Source organism: Schistocerca piceifrons, chromosome X, assembly GCF_021461385.2.
Source record: "Schistocerca piceifrons isolate TAMUIC-IGC-003096 chromosome X, iqSchPice1.1, whole genome shotgun sequence".
Lineage (NCBI taxonomy): Eukaryota > Metazoa > Arthropoda > Insecta > Orthoptera > Acrididae > Schistocerca > Schistocerca piceifrons.
The window spans coordinates 796811155-796828861 of record NC_060149.1 but is presented as its reverse complement, the minus strand read 5'-3'; the positions used below and the strand labels follow the sequence as shown (position 1 = coordinate 796828861).

The 17707-nt window shown below is 40.5% G+C and overlaps 1 protein-coding gene across 3 annotated transcripts in view; it reads left to right on the top strand.

Moving 5' to 3' along the window:
• LOC124721417 (RNA-binding protein Ro60-like) overlaps positions 1-17707 on the top strand; it is a 121789-nt gene that overhangs the window by 6546 nt on the left and 97536 nt on the right. For all 3 annotated transcript variants that reach the window (XM_047246387.1, XM_047246385.1, XM_047246386.1), the window contains one exon: positions 14333-14521. In XM_047246387.1, coding sequence (XP_047102343.1) covers positions 14333-14521 — 189 coding nt within the window. The remainder of the gene's footprint in view (positions 1-14332; positions 14522-17707) is intronic.

Here is a 17707-nt window from a genome sequence, read left to right as displayed (position 1 = left end):
TCGGTTGGTAGGACATGTTCTGAGGCATCAAGGGATCACTAATTTAGTATTGGAGGGCAGTGTGGAGGGTAAAAATAGTAGAGGGAGACCAAGAGATGAATACACTAAGCAGATTCAGAAGGATGTAGGCTGGAGTACGTATTGGGAGATGAAGCAGCTTGCACAGGATGGAGTATCAAGGAGAGCTGCATCAAACCAGTCTCAGGACTGAAGACCACAACAACAACAACAACAACAACAACATGATACTTATTGTAAACGAAAAATCCAGATGTAATGTTGTAGGGATATTTACATTGTTTTGTGTGTTATAAAAGCTATGTCTTGGTTTGTCTTGATCTTTGACATCACCACCATCTGCCACCAAGCTGATATAATACGCTCCTAGAGTCTGTTGTCTTCAGTCTGGCATTCAAAGTTTCCAAATAACATTTTTTGCAACTACACATAATGGCAGTTAAAGACGGAATTGTACATTTTTCTTTTATTGCTACTGGGAGCTCCAATGTTAGGCGGGTGATGGAGCCCCTTAGGGATATGGCAGCTAAGAACGGGAAGAAAGCCAATGTGCACTCCGTGTGCATACTGGGGAGAGTCATCCAAGATGTGGAAAGGGTCCTTCCGGATGCCATGAAGGGTACAGGATGCAGCTAACTGCAGGTGGTGGCTCATGTCGGCACTAATTATGTGTGTCGCTATGGATCGGAAGAGATTCTCTCTGGTTTCCGGCAGCTATCTGAATTGGTGAAGACTGCCAGTCTTGCTAGCAAGATAAAGGCAGAGCTCGCCATCTGCAGCATCGTCGACAGGACCGATTCTGGACCTTTGGTACAGAGCCGAGTGGAGGGTCTGAATCGGGGCTCAGACGGTTCTGCGACCGTGTAGGCTGCAGATTCCTTGACTTGCACCATAGGGTGGTGGTGTTTCGGGTTCTGCTAAATAGGTCAGGTGTCTACTACTCACAGTAGGTGGCTACCCAGGTAGCAGTGGCTGTGTGGCGTGGACTGGGTGATTTTTTTTTTTTTTTAGCTTAGACAGTCTCGGGAAAGATCAAAAAGGGCTCCAGTCTCAAAGGGTATAGGGCAAAGAAACGACGAGAATCGACCAAGCAGTAGTCGGTATTGTAGTTGTAAATTGTTGTAGCTGTGTTGGAAAAGTACCAGAGCTTCAAGCGCTTATAAAAATCACTGGCGCTGAAACCGTTATAGGAACAGAAAGCTGGCTAAAGCCAGAGATAAATTCTGCCGAAATTTTACAGAGGTGGAAACTGTGTTCCGAAAGGATAGATTAAATAAAGTAGGTGGTGGTGTGTTTGTGTCTATTGGTAGTAGTATATCTTGTAGTGAAGTTGAAATAGGTAGTTCCTGCGAATTACTATGGGTAGAGGTTATACTCAACAGCTGTAGCAAAATAATAATTGGCTCCTTCTACTGACCCCCTGACTCAGATGATATAATAGCTGAACGGTTCAAAGAAACCTTGAATCTCATTACAAATAAGTACCCCACTCATAGAGTTATAATTGGTGGAGACTTCAATCTATCCTCAATTTGTTAGCGAAAATACATGTTCAAAGCCGGTGGTAGACAGAAAACATCTTCCGAAATTGTACTAAATGATTTCTCTGAGAATTACTTTGAGCAGTTAGTTCTTGAGCCCACACAAATTGTAAATTGTTGCGAAAACGCACTTGACCTCTTAGCCACAAATAATCCTGATCTAATAGAGATTGTCATGATGGATACAGGGATTAGTGAACATAAGGTCATTGTAGTGAGGCTCTAAATCGTATCAACCAAAACCACTAAAAATAAATGCAGAATATATCTATTTAAAACAGCAGATAAAAATTTGCTTGATGCCTTCCTAAGAGAGTGTCTCCATTCCTTCCAAGCTAATTATGTAAGTGTAGACCAGATATGGCTCAAATTCAAAGATACAGTATCGACAGCAATAGATAGATTCATACCACATAAGTTAATGAGAGACGGGACTGGTCCACCACGGTACACAAAACACGTTGGAAGCAACGAAAAAAGCATGCCAAATTCAGAAGAATGCAAAATCCCCAAGACTGGCTATTTCACGGAAGCTCAAAATTTAGTGCGGACATCAATTCAAGATGCTTTTAAGTTTCCACAATGAAACATTGTCTCAGAATATGCTAGAAAACCCAAAGAAATTCTGGTTGTATGTAAAGTACACTAGTGGCAAAAAACAGTCAATACCATTATTGCGCAATAGCGATGGAAATATTACCGATGATGGTGCCACTAAAGTGGAGTTACTAAATACAGTTTTCCGCAATTCCTTCACGAAAGAAGACAAAGTAAATGTTCCAGAATTCAAAACCAGAACAGCTGTTAGCATGAGTGACATTACATCTTAGGTGTTGGGAAACAATTCAAATCACTTAATAAAGGCAAGTCTTCCGGTACAGATGGTGTACCAAACTGGTTCCGTTCAGAGTATTCAGACACAATAGCGCCTTTCATAGCAATCATATACAACCGCTCACTTGACGAAAGGTGTGTTCCTAAAGACTGGAAAGTAGCACAGGTCACATCAATATTCAAGAAAGGAAATAGGAGTAACCCATTGAATTACAGACCCATATCACTGACCTCAACTTGCAGTAGGATTTTGGAGCATATACTGTACTCCTTTTTCCCACGCGCCATTCGAGAGTGGGATGGCAGAGAAGTGGTATGAAAATGCTTCGATGACCCCTCTGCCAGGCACTTAAGTGTGAATTGCAGAGTAACTATGTAGATGTAGACTTGTATGAGCTTTCCTGAGTGTATTGTAAGTACTTGTACTTATTATGTACTTCCGTTCCTGATGTTACATTTGCCTTTTAATTATTATTTATTACCATTTCTAATTTGTGTTTTGTGTGAACTATGCCACAGTTGTCATCTGATGATGAGGATGATGATGATGATGGCTCAAAACAGATCACAAATAAAGTTCTTAGTGGTCAAGGATTTCCATGGAATTGCTACATGCCATTTAACATATTAACTCGTTGGTAAAATAATAGACGTTCGAGCTGTTGTATACATGGGAGTACAATTCTTTAAAGAAACAGGTTTTACTGATCATGATCTATTATTGAACCAGTCACATATGCATGAAGATCCTCTGTATGATTGTATTTCGGTTACTAGGCAAATGCCTTTCTGGAATCTAGGAAGACAGAATCTACCGTTTGCAATATATCGTGTATGGAAAAAGAAAGCATTGTTTCACACAATTTGTTTTTCTAGAAACTGCGTATTCTTTCAAAGATGCTTCTTTGATTGAGGGTTGTCATTATGTTAGAGATTTTATGCTGTGGGATTCTGCAATAGACAGATGATGATGATGATTTTGTTGTCTGTAATAGCACACTTCAACTCTTTGACACTTTGTCTACAGAAGGGAGCTTCTGCCTGTACACTAGTAAATTCATATGGTGACATGTACTATTAGGAGTTTATTGGATTATATCCACTAAAATGCTGTGTAGATGGCTATTTATAGCTGAAATCTGTATATGCAAGAAGAATAAAAGAACCAATGTGATTGCGACTGATTTCTGTATTCATATCCTTCGTTATTTATGGAGGGTGCTAATTCTGCAGCATAATCAAAAGAAATCTACAAGCCTTATTAGCTTTTTGTAGTCTGAATATTTTTTTAAGTACATGAATGCTTGTTTCTATATCTCTCATTTCTGAGTTTATGGTCCAGTAAAACACTGTTTTTGTAATAGTATCCTGTTGTGTGAATGAATTTTTAATGTAAAATTTAATATTTTACATTCAATTGTAGCCAGTGCAAAGATCAGAGAAATGCATGTGCTTACCTTTCTGACAATCTTTTTTCTAGAGTAGTCTTGTAATGTACCAGCCAATCATTGGTTTATTGACACGTTTTCTTCAGTGTGGTATTGGTTTGTTTTAAACAGTGTCAAGAGGCTAGTCAGTCATCTCCAGTATGAGCTTCATAATGATTTGCAAGCTGACATTTTTATCACAGTTAGATACGAAGTATAATATTGATTTTGGGGAAAATGCTACTAACATATTGTGCATTCTGGAGCTACAGGGGGGGGGGGGGGGAAGATTAGGGAGGTATATGATGCACAGTCAAAGGAACCACACTCCTAATTATTGAAAAACTTACAACTATTGACAGACCTCGCACCACCCCAGAATGTGGTGATGAAAAGCTGCAATAAATTAAAAGGCAAGAGAATTTTAAACATGAAACAAAGTTCATTGAAAATAAAACACTACACAACACCTTGCTTCATAGTTAGTTAGTTATTTGTATATTCCAGGGATCATAATTGCAACCCATTACTATGATATGGAAAGAGTTCATTTTACATATTCTCAGTGGTAAATATGACGAAATGCTGACAATTTGCACGATTTGTTAAGGTTTTCTAATTTTTTAATATTTTTTTACATGCATACAGTGCCGTATCTGTATTAAATGACCTTAAAAAGCATTTGCAGGCTCTCTCTCTCTCTCTCTCTCTCTCTCTCTCTCTCTCTCTCTCTCTCTCTCTAACACTGATGTTAAAGTACTGGTGCTTCTCTTTTGCTGGCTGTAGTTTTATGCCAAAGAAGCTCTAATCAAGCTCAGTAAAGATTGGCCTTGTACACCACAGAACTTTACTAGGCTCATTGTTATTGGATGTGGTATACTCTTACTTACTTCCAACTTTTGAACTGACCTACCCAACCAGTTATGTAGGGTCTCTGTCCTAAAAGTTGGTAGGTGCATTTCCTCTGGTGTTTCAGTAGGTATTTGTGATGTAATTTGTGCGATGTGTAGCTGGAGTCGGTCCAAACAAATACTGCTCATCACATTTTTCATGCAACGGAAAGCGTCGGTTCATTTACTGTTCCAAAGAAAATTATTTTCAAAGCAAAATTTTACACGCCTACTCAATAGGAAAGTCTCAAATTAGTCCAGTGCTATATTTGTGTTAGCGATGTGTATGAACAGCGACAGTAACCTTAAGTAAGAATAACCAGTTCTTCAGCAGTGCTGCTGCATGGTGAGAAGTCAGGGCAGTGCTGTTGCTGCTGGGGTGCTGATTATTCTGTGTTTTACTGTCACTGTACATACATATTGATAACATGAATATAACACTAGACTAATTTGAGGCTGCTCTGTTGAATAGGCACCTCAAATTCCACTTTAAAAATAGTTTTGTTCATAACTGGAAACAAATTGACACTGTTTCGACACTGCTCATCTCATGAGAGATGTGGTGAGCAATATTTGTTTTGGCTAACTCCAGCTACACGCTGCCAAAACACCAGAGAAAATGAGCCTGACAATTCTTGGTGGAGAGATCCTGTATACCTGGTCGAGATAATCACCTTCTTTCATATTCCATATCACAATATAAAGTATATCGTTCTCTTTTCTGGTGTTGCTCATGACTTGGTGCAAGCCTTTCAGGTGACACCACGCACTTATCTTGTCAGGTGTCTTAACTTTAACTGTACCCTGCATGTAATTTACGTAAGCTACAAAGATGAAGGCATTAAATTTTAGATGATATTACAAAGTTGGAACCAAATTTGAGTCCAAATCTGAAGGCAGGGTCACAGTGAAGTTCAACACTTAGAACCAAAAGTATGTATATTATTGACAAATATACAGCTGGAACAGAACTGATCTTGTATGCAAAGAATGCAGTTATTTATACAAGCACTAAATGGATGATAGTATTTATACAACCATCGAATATTGGTGATATACAAACATTACAAATGTTAGAGATTTCAAGAATCCTCCAGAAATAATAAATATGAAATAGTGACTAATTGCTGGTGATCAGGTTTGAACTGACATACAACACACCAGTCAACGATGCTAACCACTGCACCCCACTGCCTACACGAGAGCTCACTGCATTGCTCCCTCTACTGGAGAAACAGCGACCTGCTGTTTCAGAAGTTCTCTTTGGAGCCAACTACATCACCCTGAATTTAGATATTGTCAGTGGTCCTCTGTTTGGTAACACTGGTGGATCCCTGTATTCCGGTTTTGTGGTTATATCGTCTTAAATATGATGAGCGTCAAAAGTAGCCTCTCCTGGCAAAGCTTCACATCTGTCAAGTAGGTATTCAGTTTACTTGAACCTCCCATTGTTGATGTGTGCCTCTGGGCTGTAGCAGGGTCATGGACATTAGCTAGACCCAGGGTGCTCCACGCTGCCTTCTGTGACATCACTGGTGCCCGCTTCAATGGCATTTATGGTAATTCTTTTGTTGCACACCCACCATGCCTGCTTCAGCCTTCTGATGACCAGACCCCAAGCCGTGCTTAGCTGTTGGCCATCACCATTGTTGAGGGTGTTGTCACAAATTTTTATCTTGAGCATTTGTTTGAGCAGTGCCAGAAACTACTAGTCCGTGTGATAATTGATATCTCTTCAAATGCAATAAGATGCCTGATTTCTAGAGCATGGTCCGCTACCACTGATTTCTCAGGGTACTGAAGATGAAAGCTTCTCATGTTCTACACAGTGCTGTTCTATAATTTGCGCAGTCTGTCCAACATAAAACTGTTGGCACCCATACGGTATTTTTATACTCCTGACATTCTGAGGCCTACATTCTCTTTCACAGGCCTCATAAGTTGTTGAATTTTTGTTGTAGTCCTGAATACAGAATTGATTTTATGCATCTTTAAGAGCCGGCAAATCTTTCCTGTTACTGAGCCATAGAAAAGCAAAAACACAAGCGTCTGAGTCCTTCTTGGGGTCCTTCTGTTTCTGTGTTTTCAGAGAGATGGCTTATGAAACCTGGTGGTTACCATAGCCGTTTTCCTGGAATACTTTCCGTAAGTGGCTCAGTTCTGTCAGCAGGTTTTCAGCATCTGAGATGGGTTCTGCTTGATGTACTGTCCTTAGAACAGAAACTTTCCGCAACTGATGGTGATAGCTGTTAACGTGCAGATATCACTTTGTGTGGGTGGGTGTCTGGTGAACACTGTGACTGAGATGCCTATTTGCTTTACATCAGATGAGGTGGTCAAGGAAAGGAAAGGCGCCACCGGTCTCTACCTCCATCATAAACTTAATGTTGTTATGGATACTGTTGATGGCGTCCAAGAATTCTCCCCGTTTTTTCACATCCATGAGACCAGACGATGTGCATGTCATCGACATAACAATAAAAGTAGGCTTTGCAGGAGCCATGACCAGGGTGATATCCTCAAAGTGCTCCATAAACAGGTTGGCCATAACTGGAGCTATTGGGCTCCCAATTACGACACCATCTGTCTGATTCATCGTTCATTGTCTGGCATCATGGACACGAAAAACTGGGAGAATTCTTGGGTCACATCAACAATATCCATAACAACATTAAGTTCACCATGGAAGTAGAGACCGACGGTGCCTTGCTTTTCCTTAATGTCCTTATACGCCATAAAGCAAATGGGTTTCTGAGCCACAGTGTTAACCAGAAACCAGCTGCATAAACCAATATCTACATGCTAACAGCTATCACCATCCATCACAGAAAGGTTCTGTTCTGAGGACCTTGGTTCATTGAATAGAAGCCGTCTCAGATGCTGAAAACCTGTCAAAGGAATTGAGTCACTTAGGGAAAGTATTCAAGAAAAATGGCTACGACAACTGCCAGGTTTTGCAAGCCATCTTTCTGAAAGCACGGAAGCAGAAGGACATAGAGGAGGACTCAAATGAGCTTATGTTTTTGCCTTTCTATGGCTCGGTAACAAGAAAGATTAGTTAGCTCCTAAAGAGGAATAAAATCAATTCTGTCTTCAGGGCTCCAACAAAAATTCGACAACTCATGAGGCATGTGAAAACGATGCAGCCCTCAGAGTATGTATGAAATTCACATGGGTGTTGGCAGTTTTGTGTTGGACAGACCGTGCATATTATTAAACAGCACTGTGTAGAACACGAGATGCTTTCACCTTCAGCACCTTCAGTACCCTGAGAAATCAGCGGTAACGGAGCATGCTCTAGAAAACGGACATCTTGTTGTATTTGAAGAGATATCAGTTATTACATGGACTAGTTGTTTCTGGGACTGCGTAATTAAAGAAGTGCTTGACATAAAAATTTATGACAACACCCTCAATAATAACTATGGCCTACAGCTTAGTGCAGCTTGGGACCTGGCCATCGGAAAGTTGCAGCAGGTTTGGTGGGCGCGCAACAAAAACATTACCCTATATGGCATTGGAGCGGGCACCAGTGACATCATAGAAGGCAGTGTGGCTACATAAGGACAGTAGCAGCAACCAAAAAACAGTATCCACTTGACAATGGCTGAGGAGTACTCAACCAGAAACTCATGCATTTTAAACTCCTTCATGTGGCTGGAAGCTTGAGAGACTTTTATCAGCACATCTTCCGCAAAACTGTGCATTCAACAATTATTTTTTATTTCATATTTATCATTTCTGGAAGGTTCTTGAAATGTCTTACATTTGTATATCTGGAATATTCAGTGCTTGTATGAATACAAGCACTACATCATTCCTAAGGTCTGTATAGTCAGGAAACAGATGGATTCCAGAAGAGGAGTAAGTGAGCTGCATATCAGGCATCAAAGAGTATTTTCCAGGATCCAACAAAATGTCTGAAAGGATTCGACGCAGTTGCCAAGTACAGCAGTTGGGATGAGACAATGTGTTTGGCAGCACAGACCAGTAATGCTTAGAGAATAACAAAGAGCAGCTCAGGCAAATTCAAGGCCGAATTGGAGAAAACATTTACTGGCAATCAACAGCAAGTCCACTTAGCACAAGAGCAAGTGAAGAACACAGCCCAATGTCATGGTAAAATTTCATAGTTATACATACAGAATGTTTTGGCTCTTTACAACATTGTGAATCCGAATATTACAAAAGCTATCAGAACCTCACATTTAATTAAGAATTGTAGAAGACATGTAAAGGGTGTCATAACAACAGAAGAGTTCATTAAGTGGTGCGGACGCATTGAGAAAATGAACCAGAAATGAGTCAGATGAAGGAGTTATAATTGACTCCCAAAAGTGGTACCTACGGCAGTTGTGGAAGACCGCCATGGCCACACTTCTCTCATGCGCCATATAATAAGAGAAGAGATACAGCAGATATGGGAATGAGAATTGTTGGACCAAATACAGAAGAGACATCAACCATGAATGTCAGCAGGTAGTGCAGATTGTTGAAGAGAGGGTCTGTTGACCTTTGGTGCCAAACTCTACCACCAGTGGAATGCATAGTGAAGAATGTACAGTCAGTTCCACAAGAAGGTGTATGCCGTTACGTGTATGAAATAAAAAACCCTATTATAAATATATGTTTACATGAAGATATATGTTATTACTAATTACACAGTTACCTAATAGTTAATCCAGTTGCCATGAGTATCAATTATAACTTGACACTTTAGCCCTCTCTCCAGTAAATCATCCCTGTTTCGAACCTCTAAATATCGTTTGACCCACTTCGCAATGAATGTCTTTGAATTTCTAAGAACTTTAGCAGCAGCTCCATAAGAAAGCTTTGATCCCTTTGGATGATTTACAAGAAACACTGCCTCGTGATGCTTCAGATATTTTGCACTCATTTTAAACTGCAATCGACAAAACAAAACATTCAACTCTCACACTGTTTATCTATACACTGTGCAAAATCGCATTGATTACAGACCCGAGACCACTACCAGAGGTATCGCTGTGAATGTTACGTTTAAAATATGGTGTACACTTCCTTGTGGAACTGACTGTATGTGGCCAACACAGACTTACACCACTACTGTCAAACAACCACCCATCATCCAACCAATGTACGTACAAGGAGCTTTTCCATGGAGTAAAATCCCCTGCAGAAGAACAGACTTTGAAGTATAAAGTACAACAACATGCTAGTTTATCTTTACTGTGGATGCCTTGGACTCATTGTGTGCTGTTACAGTGAAAGATGGCTATTATGCTGCAATATGTCAACTATCACAATAGTCCTTTTCACTCCAGTGAACTGTAGATGATTATAGTAGACCTGTGGGATGGAGCTGATCGCAGTACCCTGGAGGAGGTCACTTCCAAAGACTGCTGTCATTCCCCGTCACCATGCAGAGGTACCAGCAGCATGTCTAGCCACCAAACTCAGTAAATCTGAGTGAAGCAACCAGCAATGGAGGTTAGGCCACCACAAATGAAAATCCTCCATAAACAACAGTTACCAAGGTGACAGGGAATCTCATCAATGGCCAACCACTCCTGGTGCTAATCGACCCACGGGCTTCATTTTGTGTAATATCAAATATTTATCATCACCAGCTAAAGAAGACTGTTTCGAAATACAAAAGCGATTATGTTGAAGGTAGCGAATGGCAAATACGTTCAGCCAACAGGAACATGTATTGCAAAAATAACTGTCAATGACGGAAGAAAGCCCTTCGGATTTGTCATTTTAACAGAATGTAGTCATGATATTATTATCTCATGCAACTTCTTGCAGGAATCTCAAGCAAGCATGGACTGTGGAAGATCAGAGTTCCAGATTTACAAAGCTATTCCAACAAACCAATGTAACAAAGTTTTTACTGGGTGATTGATTGCCGTTGAAGATGTTGTTATCCCACCGTCATTAACAAGACAAGTTTCAGTCATCAGTCATGATGCACAGTTAAACTGTGAAGCTTTCATTGATTTCAAAAAGCTACTCTGGCTCACAAAAGAAATCTATATTCCAGTAACAATTGTAGGCATTGTTGGTGGTTGGGTTTGAGCTGGCGACCTGCAGCACACCAGCCAGCGACACTAACCACTACACCACATTGTGTACACCAGAGCTCATGGCAATATAACATTTGGCTCCTTACAGTGAAATTAAGGCCACAGTGTCATAGACCCAATAATTCGCCCTTGCCTTAGATTCATGTGTTGTACTTGGATATTATAGCAGTTACTGTTTGTTCTATAGAACTAAACGGACTTGGCAAACATAATGAAAACGTAGTTTAGATTGTTCTCTTCTGAATACTGAAAGTCCATTTTGATTGTAATGAATGGAAGTACTTTTAAGTTTCCACCTTTTGTAATTACAATTACACTTAAAGCGAAAGTTGCTGAGCCAAACAATTTGGACAATTGAGTAATCTAAAAGCAGCTGCTGTAAAGAGCTTAGTGTTGGATCCCTGCAAAAGAATGTATTTTACATGTTGTTATGCCGAATTAAGGTGCTTTCATGATTTGAATGCAATACTCACATTCATAAAAGTATTTATAGATTTAATTTGTTACGGAGGTCTAAGTGTAGAGGGAAATATGGAGAACAGTACAGCAGAAAGGATTTGGAAGAAGCTGTATGAAGCGTGTTAAAGGATGGCTGGTCAGTTTACAGACCCAGTAAATATTTTGGCATACTTTACAACACCATCAAGGATAGACTAAGAGTTTGTGCTGATCCTGCAGACTGTGCTGTCTTGAAAAAGGGGCACTCCTTCTTTTTAACAAAGGAAGAGGAAACTATATTGGTGAAGAATGCAATTGAAATGCAAGAACTGGGCTTCGAATTGTCGGCAAGTGATATATGTTATTACACTCACAAATTAGCATCAAAGAGACCTCAAGGGAATCTATTTGGGGAAGAAAGACACAAGGCAGGATGGAATTGATGGAGTTCATTTGAGAAACTGTATGGCTTATGTTTACGTCAGCCAGAAAATCTATCATATCAGAGGGCCACAGCTTCGAATCGTTCTAATTTGAACAATTTTTATGATTTGCTAAGTTCTGTGTATGGGAAAACAGAGCTAGGGACGAAGCCAAAGCTAATTTGGAATCTAGATGAAATGGGATTCCAATGGTGAATAAGCTGAGCTAAACTGTTTCACCGAAAAGAGCAGAACATGCCCACCAGCAGAGAACTACTGAAAAGGGGGAGACCACAACAGTTGTGATTGCTGCCAATGCTATAGAACAAACAGTGCCGCTTATGTTTATTTCCAAGGGGATTTGTGTCACTTGGAGCTTGAAGGAAAATGCTTCTCCATTGAGCCAGGCAGCAGTGTCAAAAAAATGGCTGGATAAATTTGGAAATTTTCTTGGAGCTCTTGAAGCACTTCATTAACCACATTCCTCCCACTCATTTCTAGCCATGTCTCTCCAAAAGCTCTAAAATTCAGACAAGAAATTGGCATTATTTTTGTTACCTTTCCATCACATACCTCTCAGATTTTACAGCCATGTGATGTGCCCATGTTTGGTCCTCTAAAACTGGCTTGAAAAAGGAATGTGAGAGACTTTATGAAAACTTCTTGTTACAGGCCTACAAGGACAGACTTTTACCATCTGTTCAAGAAGTCCATGGACGAAACTATAGCTCCAGCCACCATCAAGAGTGATTTTCCCAAAACTGGAATTTTTCCCATGAATAGAGATGCCATTCCGGATGTTGCTTTGAAGGTTTCCAAAGTTCAGGAGACCATTAATGATGTGCAAGTAGAGCTACCTGAAAGAACAGTAGATGGATGCATATCAGCAGAGGAAGAAGGAGCTGTTGATAATGTGCCATGTGAGATAGATGCATCAACAGATCAAACTGAAAATATCCAGGAGGAAATTAACATGCCTCTTCCAAAATCCGTAAAATCATGGAAAAAGAGGAAACATGCAGCCGCTTCAACCAGAGTTATTGCTGATGAAGGCATGTTGGTTGCAACAGGCCTAAAGACTCCTGAAAAAAAGGGAAGCAGACAGAGAAAAGTCCAAATAAAAGGGGAATTTTTCAGCAGAGAAGCAACAAGGAAAAGTGAGCACCTCAAAAACTAGAATGGGACAACAGCAAGCATGTGCACAAGTAGTGTCTTGAACAAGACGATGTATGCCTGTACGGAGAAGATTAATAAGAAATGTAGGAAAGGATGGCGATATTTGTTCGTCATGTAGTGGAAATTACGAAGATGATGATGATGGCCAAGAGTGGGTTTGTTGTTGAAGTGCAAGTGCTGGTTTCATCAGTCTTACCAAAGACTGAAAGAGTACAGTTCACATGCCGTTCATGCACTGAGGCTGATTCTGATTAACTAGAATCACATTTCAGATTTTAAGAACTAACTTCAATTACATTTCCGATTTTAAGGTTTTGTATGGCTGCAGTAATTAATTTTGTTAATTTTATTATTCACTTTTATGTTAAAGTATGTAATTAATTAACCACATTACCTTTGATTACATCACTTATAATAATTTGGTGATAGTGAATACAGTACATGTGAAGTATATGAAGTTTTTGTTTGCATTAAATGATGTTCTAATGATACAAAAGTTTTTTTTTAGAATTATAACTGCTACTATGAAATTACTCAAGTGGTGTTGCAAAATCGCCTGAGTTCTTATTAATACAGTAAATTAGCACTATTTTCATAAAGCTTTTTTGTATCTGAAATTCAGCTTTCAATACTTAACATTTACACCAACGAATTATACTACTTTAACTTATCATTTGATACAAAAATTCCATTTTTAATATATTTCCTTTAAATACTAGAGACGAAAAACATTAATACTGTGAAATTAGCCGAGTTTGCCGTAATCTAAATATGGTATAGCTGAAAGTTAAGTGATACTACAATGGACACTGTAAAACAGTGCTACACAGATTGAACTGAAGGAGAAATCAACTCCGACAGAGCACAAATTGTGGAACAAGACATTCCTCTCTTTGCAAGGAATCTGTACTATTATGTGATGTTGAGCCATCATATGGTAAACATATAGAATGAAATTGGAATTGTAGCCAGTCACAGTTCAACCATTTCAACAAAGTTAGATCTGTTGCATGAATCCTGGCACAAGGTCAACAATAAGGCAAATGAAGAAGTTAAAACACAGTGCTATGCAGTAAACTACTTCATGTCATGTGGTATATCCATGTCTTGTGCCCAGAATCAATCTGCTTCATCTGGAGGAGGAGGAGAAGGAGGGGGGGGGGGGGGGTTGGATCGACTAAAAATCTGCAATGCATCATCAGTTAGATTTGTGCAGGATACAACTAATAGAGATCATGCTATCTTTTCATGCAAAAATTGTTTATCTATATCTTGCCAGGCAAATGCTGTGATGATTCATTCAACAAGGCTGTACTGATTTTTTTCCCCCATCCTTGTCTATCTCAGCAGTACAACCCATCTAATTACAGCACACAATTGAAGTATTATGTTCTACTTTCTTCTACCCACATGAAGAATTTTCTTTAACTTTCAAGTTCATCGATATTCAAGTTTTTTCCATAAATTTAAGTCCATTGTTTGGCTGTTTGACTAAAAAAAAAACTCTCTGTGTTCAAGGAAATGGCGGTATCAGCGGAAACACGACTGAAAAGGTTCTTACACTATGGATCTGAACTTCCATGTTATGAAGCTGGTGCATGGAAAATAAATATTGCCTCTCCAAACTATGAAGCAGTGGAACTGACATCAGTTGATTCTCTAATTTCTGAAGGGAAAGGAAGTGATGTAGTAAAACACATAATTGAGGTAAGAAGAATAATTTGTGGAAGTTGAAATTAATTTGTATTAATGTTTACATCATGTTAGTGATTCCTGTGCTAAAATATCTACTGAAATAAGGTGAAGGAATGAATATATAAGGAGGAATAATGAAGGATTAAGAAAAAATATTGATATTTTAGATGACTGATCAGAGCAGGGTATGTTGGTTAGCATGTTCTTAGCTGTTGTTTCATTCTGTTCTTTTTCAGTCTTGCCTTCATATCTCCTTCCTTTTTATCCAACTTTTTTCCAACTTGTTTCACATTTTATTCAGCATCATTATTGCATGGGCAGAAATAATTAAGTCTTGTAAACAATGCCAAAGACACAGATACACTTCACTCATCTTAGTAGAGATGGGACTATTCACGTGAGCTCGGTTTCACTTCTCCTAATTTGACTATCTAATTTTCAAGAATATGGAGGCAATTGTTAGTTGACTTCACTCACAGTCAACTCAGGTGCTAATATAAGATGTGTTAAGTCAGTTCCAGAGAGCTATGGAAGGAAATGAAACTTTCTGGTGGGTTAAAACTATGTGTCAGACGAAGACTCGAACTCAGGACCTTTGCCTTTCGCGGGCATTTGCTCTACCAATTGAGCTACCCAAGCATGGCTCGATTACCCATCCTCACAATATTACTTCCACCAGTGCTTGGGAGGATAGGGTGTGAGTTGTGCTTGGATAGCTCTGTTGGTAGAGCACTTGCCCATGAAAGGCAAAAGTTCTAAGTTCGTCTCAGTCCAGCACACAATTTTAATCTGCCAGGAAGTTTCATATCAGCACACACTCTGCTGCAGAGTGAAAATCTCTTTCTGGAACTATGGAAGGTTTTGTGACCTAAATAAAGCAGCAGCCAAGAGAAGCCTACCAGATAAGTCCAAAAAGATTATATGCCAGTATGGCATGAGGAGACAAGCAGACTTGCTGCTGAATTAGATTGAACAAACTCCTATGAAACAGTGCCAAAGCTTCAGAAATCACCGAATCATGCCAGGAAAGCTAAATAGGTGAAAACTGATGTGAGTATCAATTTCAGCCATTCCAGCATGACAACTGGGCTCCTGGTCCACACCACTGAGGAAGTGACCATTCAAATACTGTTGAGTTTCCAAAAAATCTGTCTTGCTTTCTTTTTCAACAGCATTATTGTAATCACATCAACTGTTGCAAGTCTAAAATTATTACATATCTGAAACAGCGGAAATACTCTGACCTTTCACAAGCTTTGAACTAATCATATTGCCCGTCCTCACCCACTCATGAAAGGTTGATTGTACACAGAATAATGGTTGAAATGTTAAACCCAGTAGATCAATCTGGATCACACCAGTGTTGTTGCTGCACTGATCAGGTTCACCCCTTGAACCAATTTTGAGGAAACTAGATTTGACAAGAAACAAACAGTCATGGGTTTTCTAGACTGGCTGCTGTGTGTGACAGTCTGGGGAAGAGTACTTTTAATGAAACAGTCCCATACACAAACTCATTCCCTTACTGGATAGTATGCTAAACGACAGCCTGTCAGAAACTTCCTGGCAGATTAAAACTGTGTGGCCGACTGAGACTCGAACTCGGGGACCTCTGCCTTTGCCGGGCAAGTGCTCTACCATCTGAGCTACCGAAGCACGGCTCACGCCTGGTCCTCACAGCTTTACTTCTGCCAGTATCTCGTCTCCTACCTTCCAAACTTTACAGAAGCTCTCCTGCGAACCTTGCAGAAGTAGCACTCCTGAAAGAAAGGATACTGTGGAGACATGGCTTAGCCACAGCCTGGGGGATGTTTCCAGAATGAGATTTTCACTCTGCAGCGGAGTGTGCGCTGATATGAAGCTTCCTGGCAGATTAAAACTGTGTGGCCGACCGAGACTCGAACTCAGGACCTTTGCCTTTTGCGGGCAAAGTAGGAGACGAGATACTGGCAGAAGTAAAGCTGTGAGGACCGGGCCTGAGTCGTGCTTCGGTAGCTCAGATGGTAGAACACTTGCCCGCGAAAGGCAAAGGTCCTGAGTTCGAGTCTCGGTCGGCCACACAGTTTTAATCTGCCAGGAAGTTTCATATCAGCGCACACTCCGTTGCAGAGTGAAAATATCATTCTGGAAGCCTGTCAGAAGTTCACTCCTACCACAGGCAGAGTACATTCCACAAATAGAACGACGGTCTGGCTTTGAGTTTAGCACTGTGCGCCCCCCCCCCCCCCCCCCCTCCCCAACCATCATCAGGGACTGAGCCGGAGAAGTGTAAGTCTTCTTTGGCTCCTCTCGCCAGGAAGGGATCCCTGGGGTCACTCCCTTCCCAGGTTTCTGCTAGTGGGAACGATAATGCCCGCCATTGGCTGAAGTGCCCAAAAGCTTCGTGATCCTCCTCAGTCCCAGAAACTGATTCAGTGAAGCCCTCCCAGCGAGAGAAATCCAAGGAGCAGAGAGTCAAGTCCAAAAAGAAGACCCCTAAGACCAAGGAAATTGCTGTGGCACCCATACCACCGCTACCTACAAGCTCTGCGTCTGGGGATGAGGTGGAGATTCTGGCGTCCGCTGATGACCTAGATCTTGCCGGACCCACAGACACAATGGATATAGAGTGCTCAGGCAATAAGACGGTGGCAGGAGGTGACCCTGAGGCGTGAACTGCCTCATTGAATGTTCCATGCCTTCCCAGTCTCACGATGTCATCCTCCAGTGGAATTGCGGTGGTTTTTTCCACCGCCTGTCTGAGCTATGCCAACTGTTAAGCTTTACACCTGCTTTCTGCATTGCCCTCCCCCCCCCCCCCCCCCCCCCCGCCCCGCCCTCTTGTTGACCCCTGTTCACTAGTCTGGGTATTTTGACTGTCGTTTCTTGTTAACAATATCAGTTTATTCTCAAGAAGGAGCAACTTTCACTCAGTTAATACTTGGCAGAAATCCAACCTGCATTTGGATCGGACTTCCTTAACTCTTGTGCAGAAAGGTGTGCAGTATACTGCTGCATCCATTTTCAATAAGCTACCGCCAGAATTAAAAAATGTCAGCAGTAATCCATGCGCTTTCAAATTGAGACTGAAGAGTCTCCTCACTTGTCACTGCTTCTATTCTGTTGAGGAGTTCCTTGAAAAATTAAGCTGATTCTTATGTTAGAATGTTGATTTCATTTACTTCATCTTATAGCTTAACTTTTTTGGGTTCATAAACA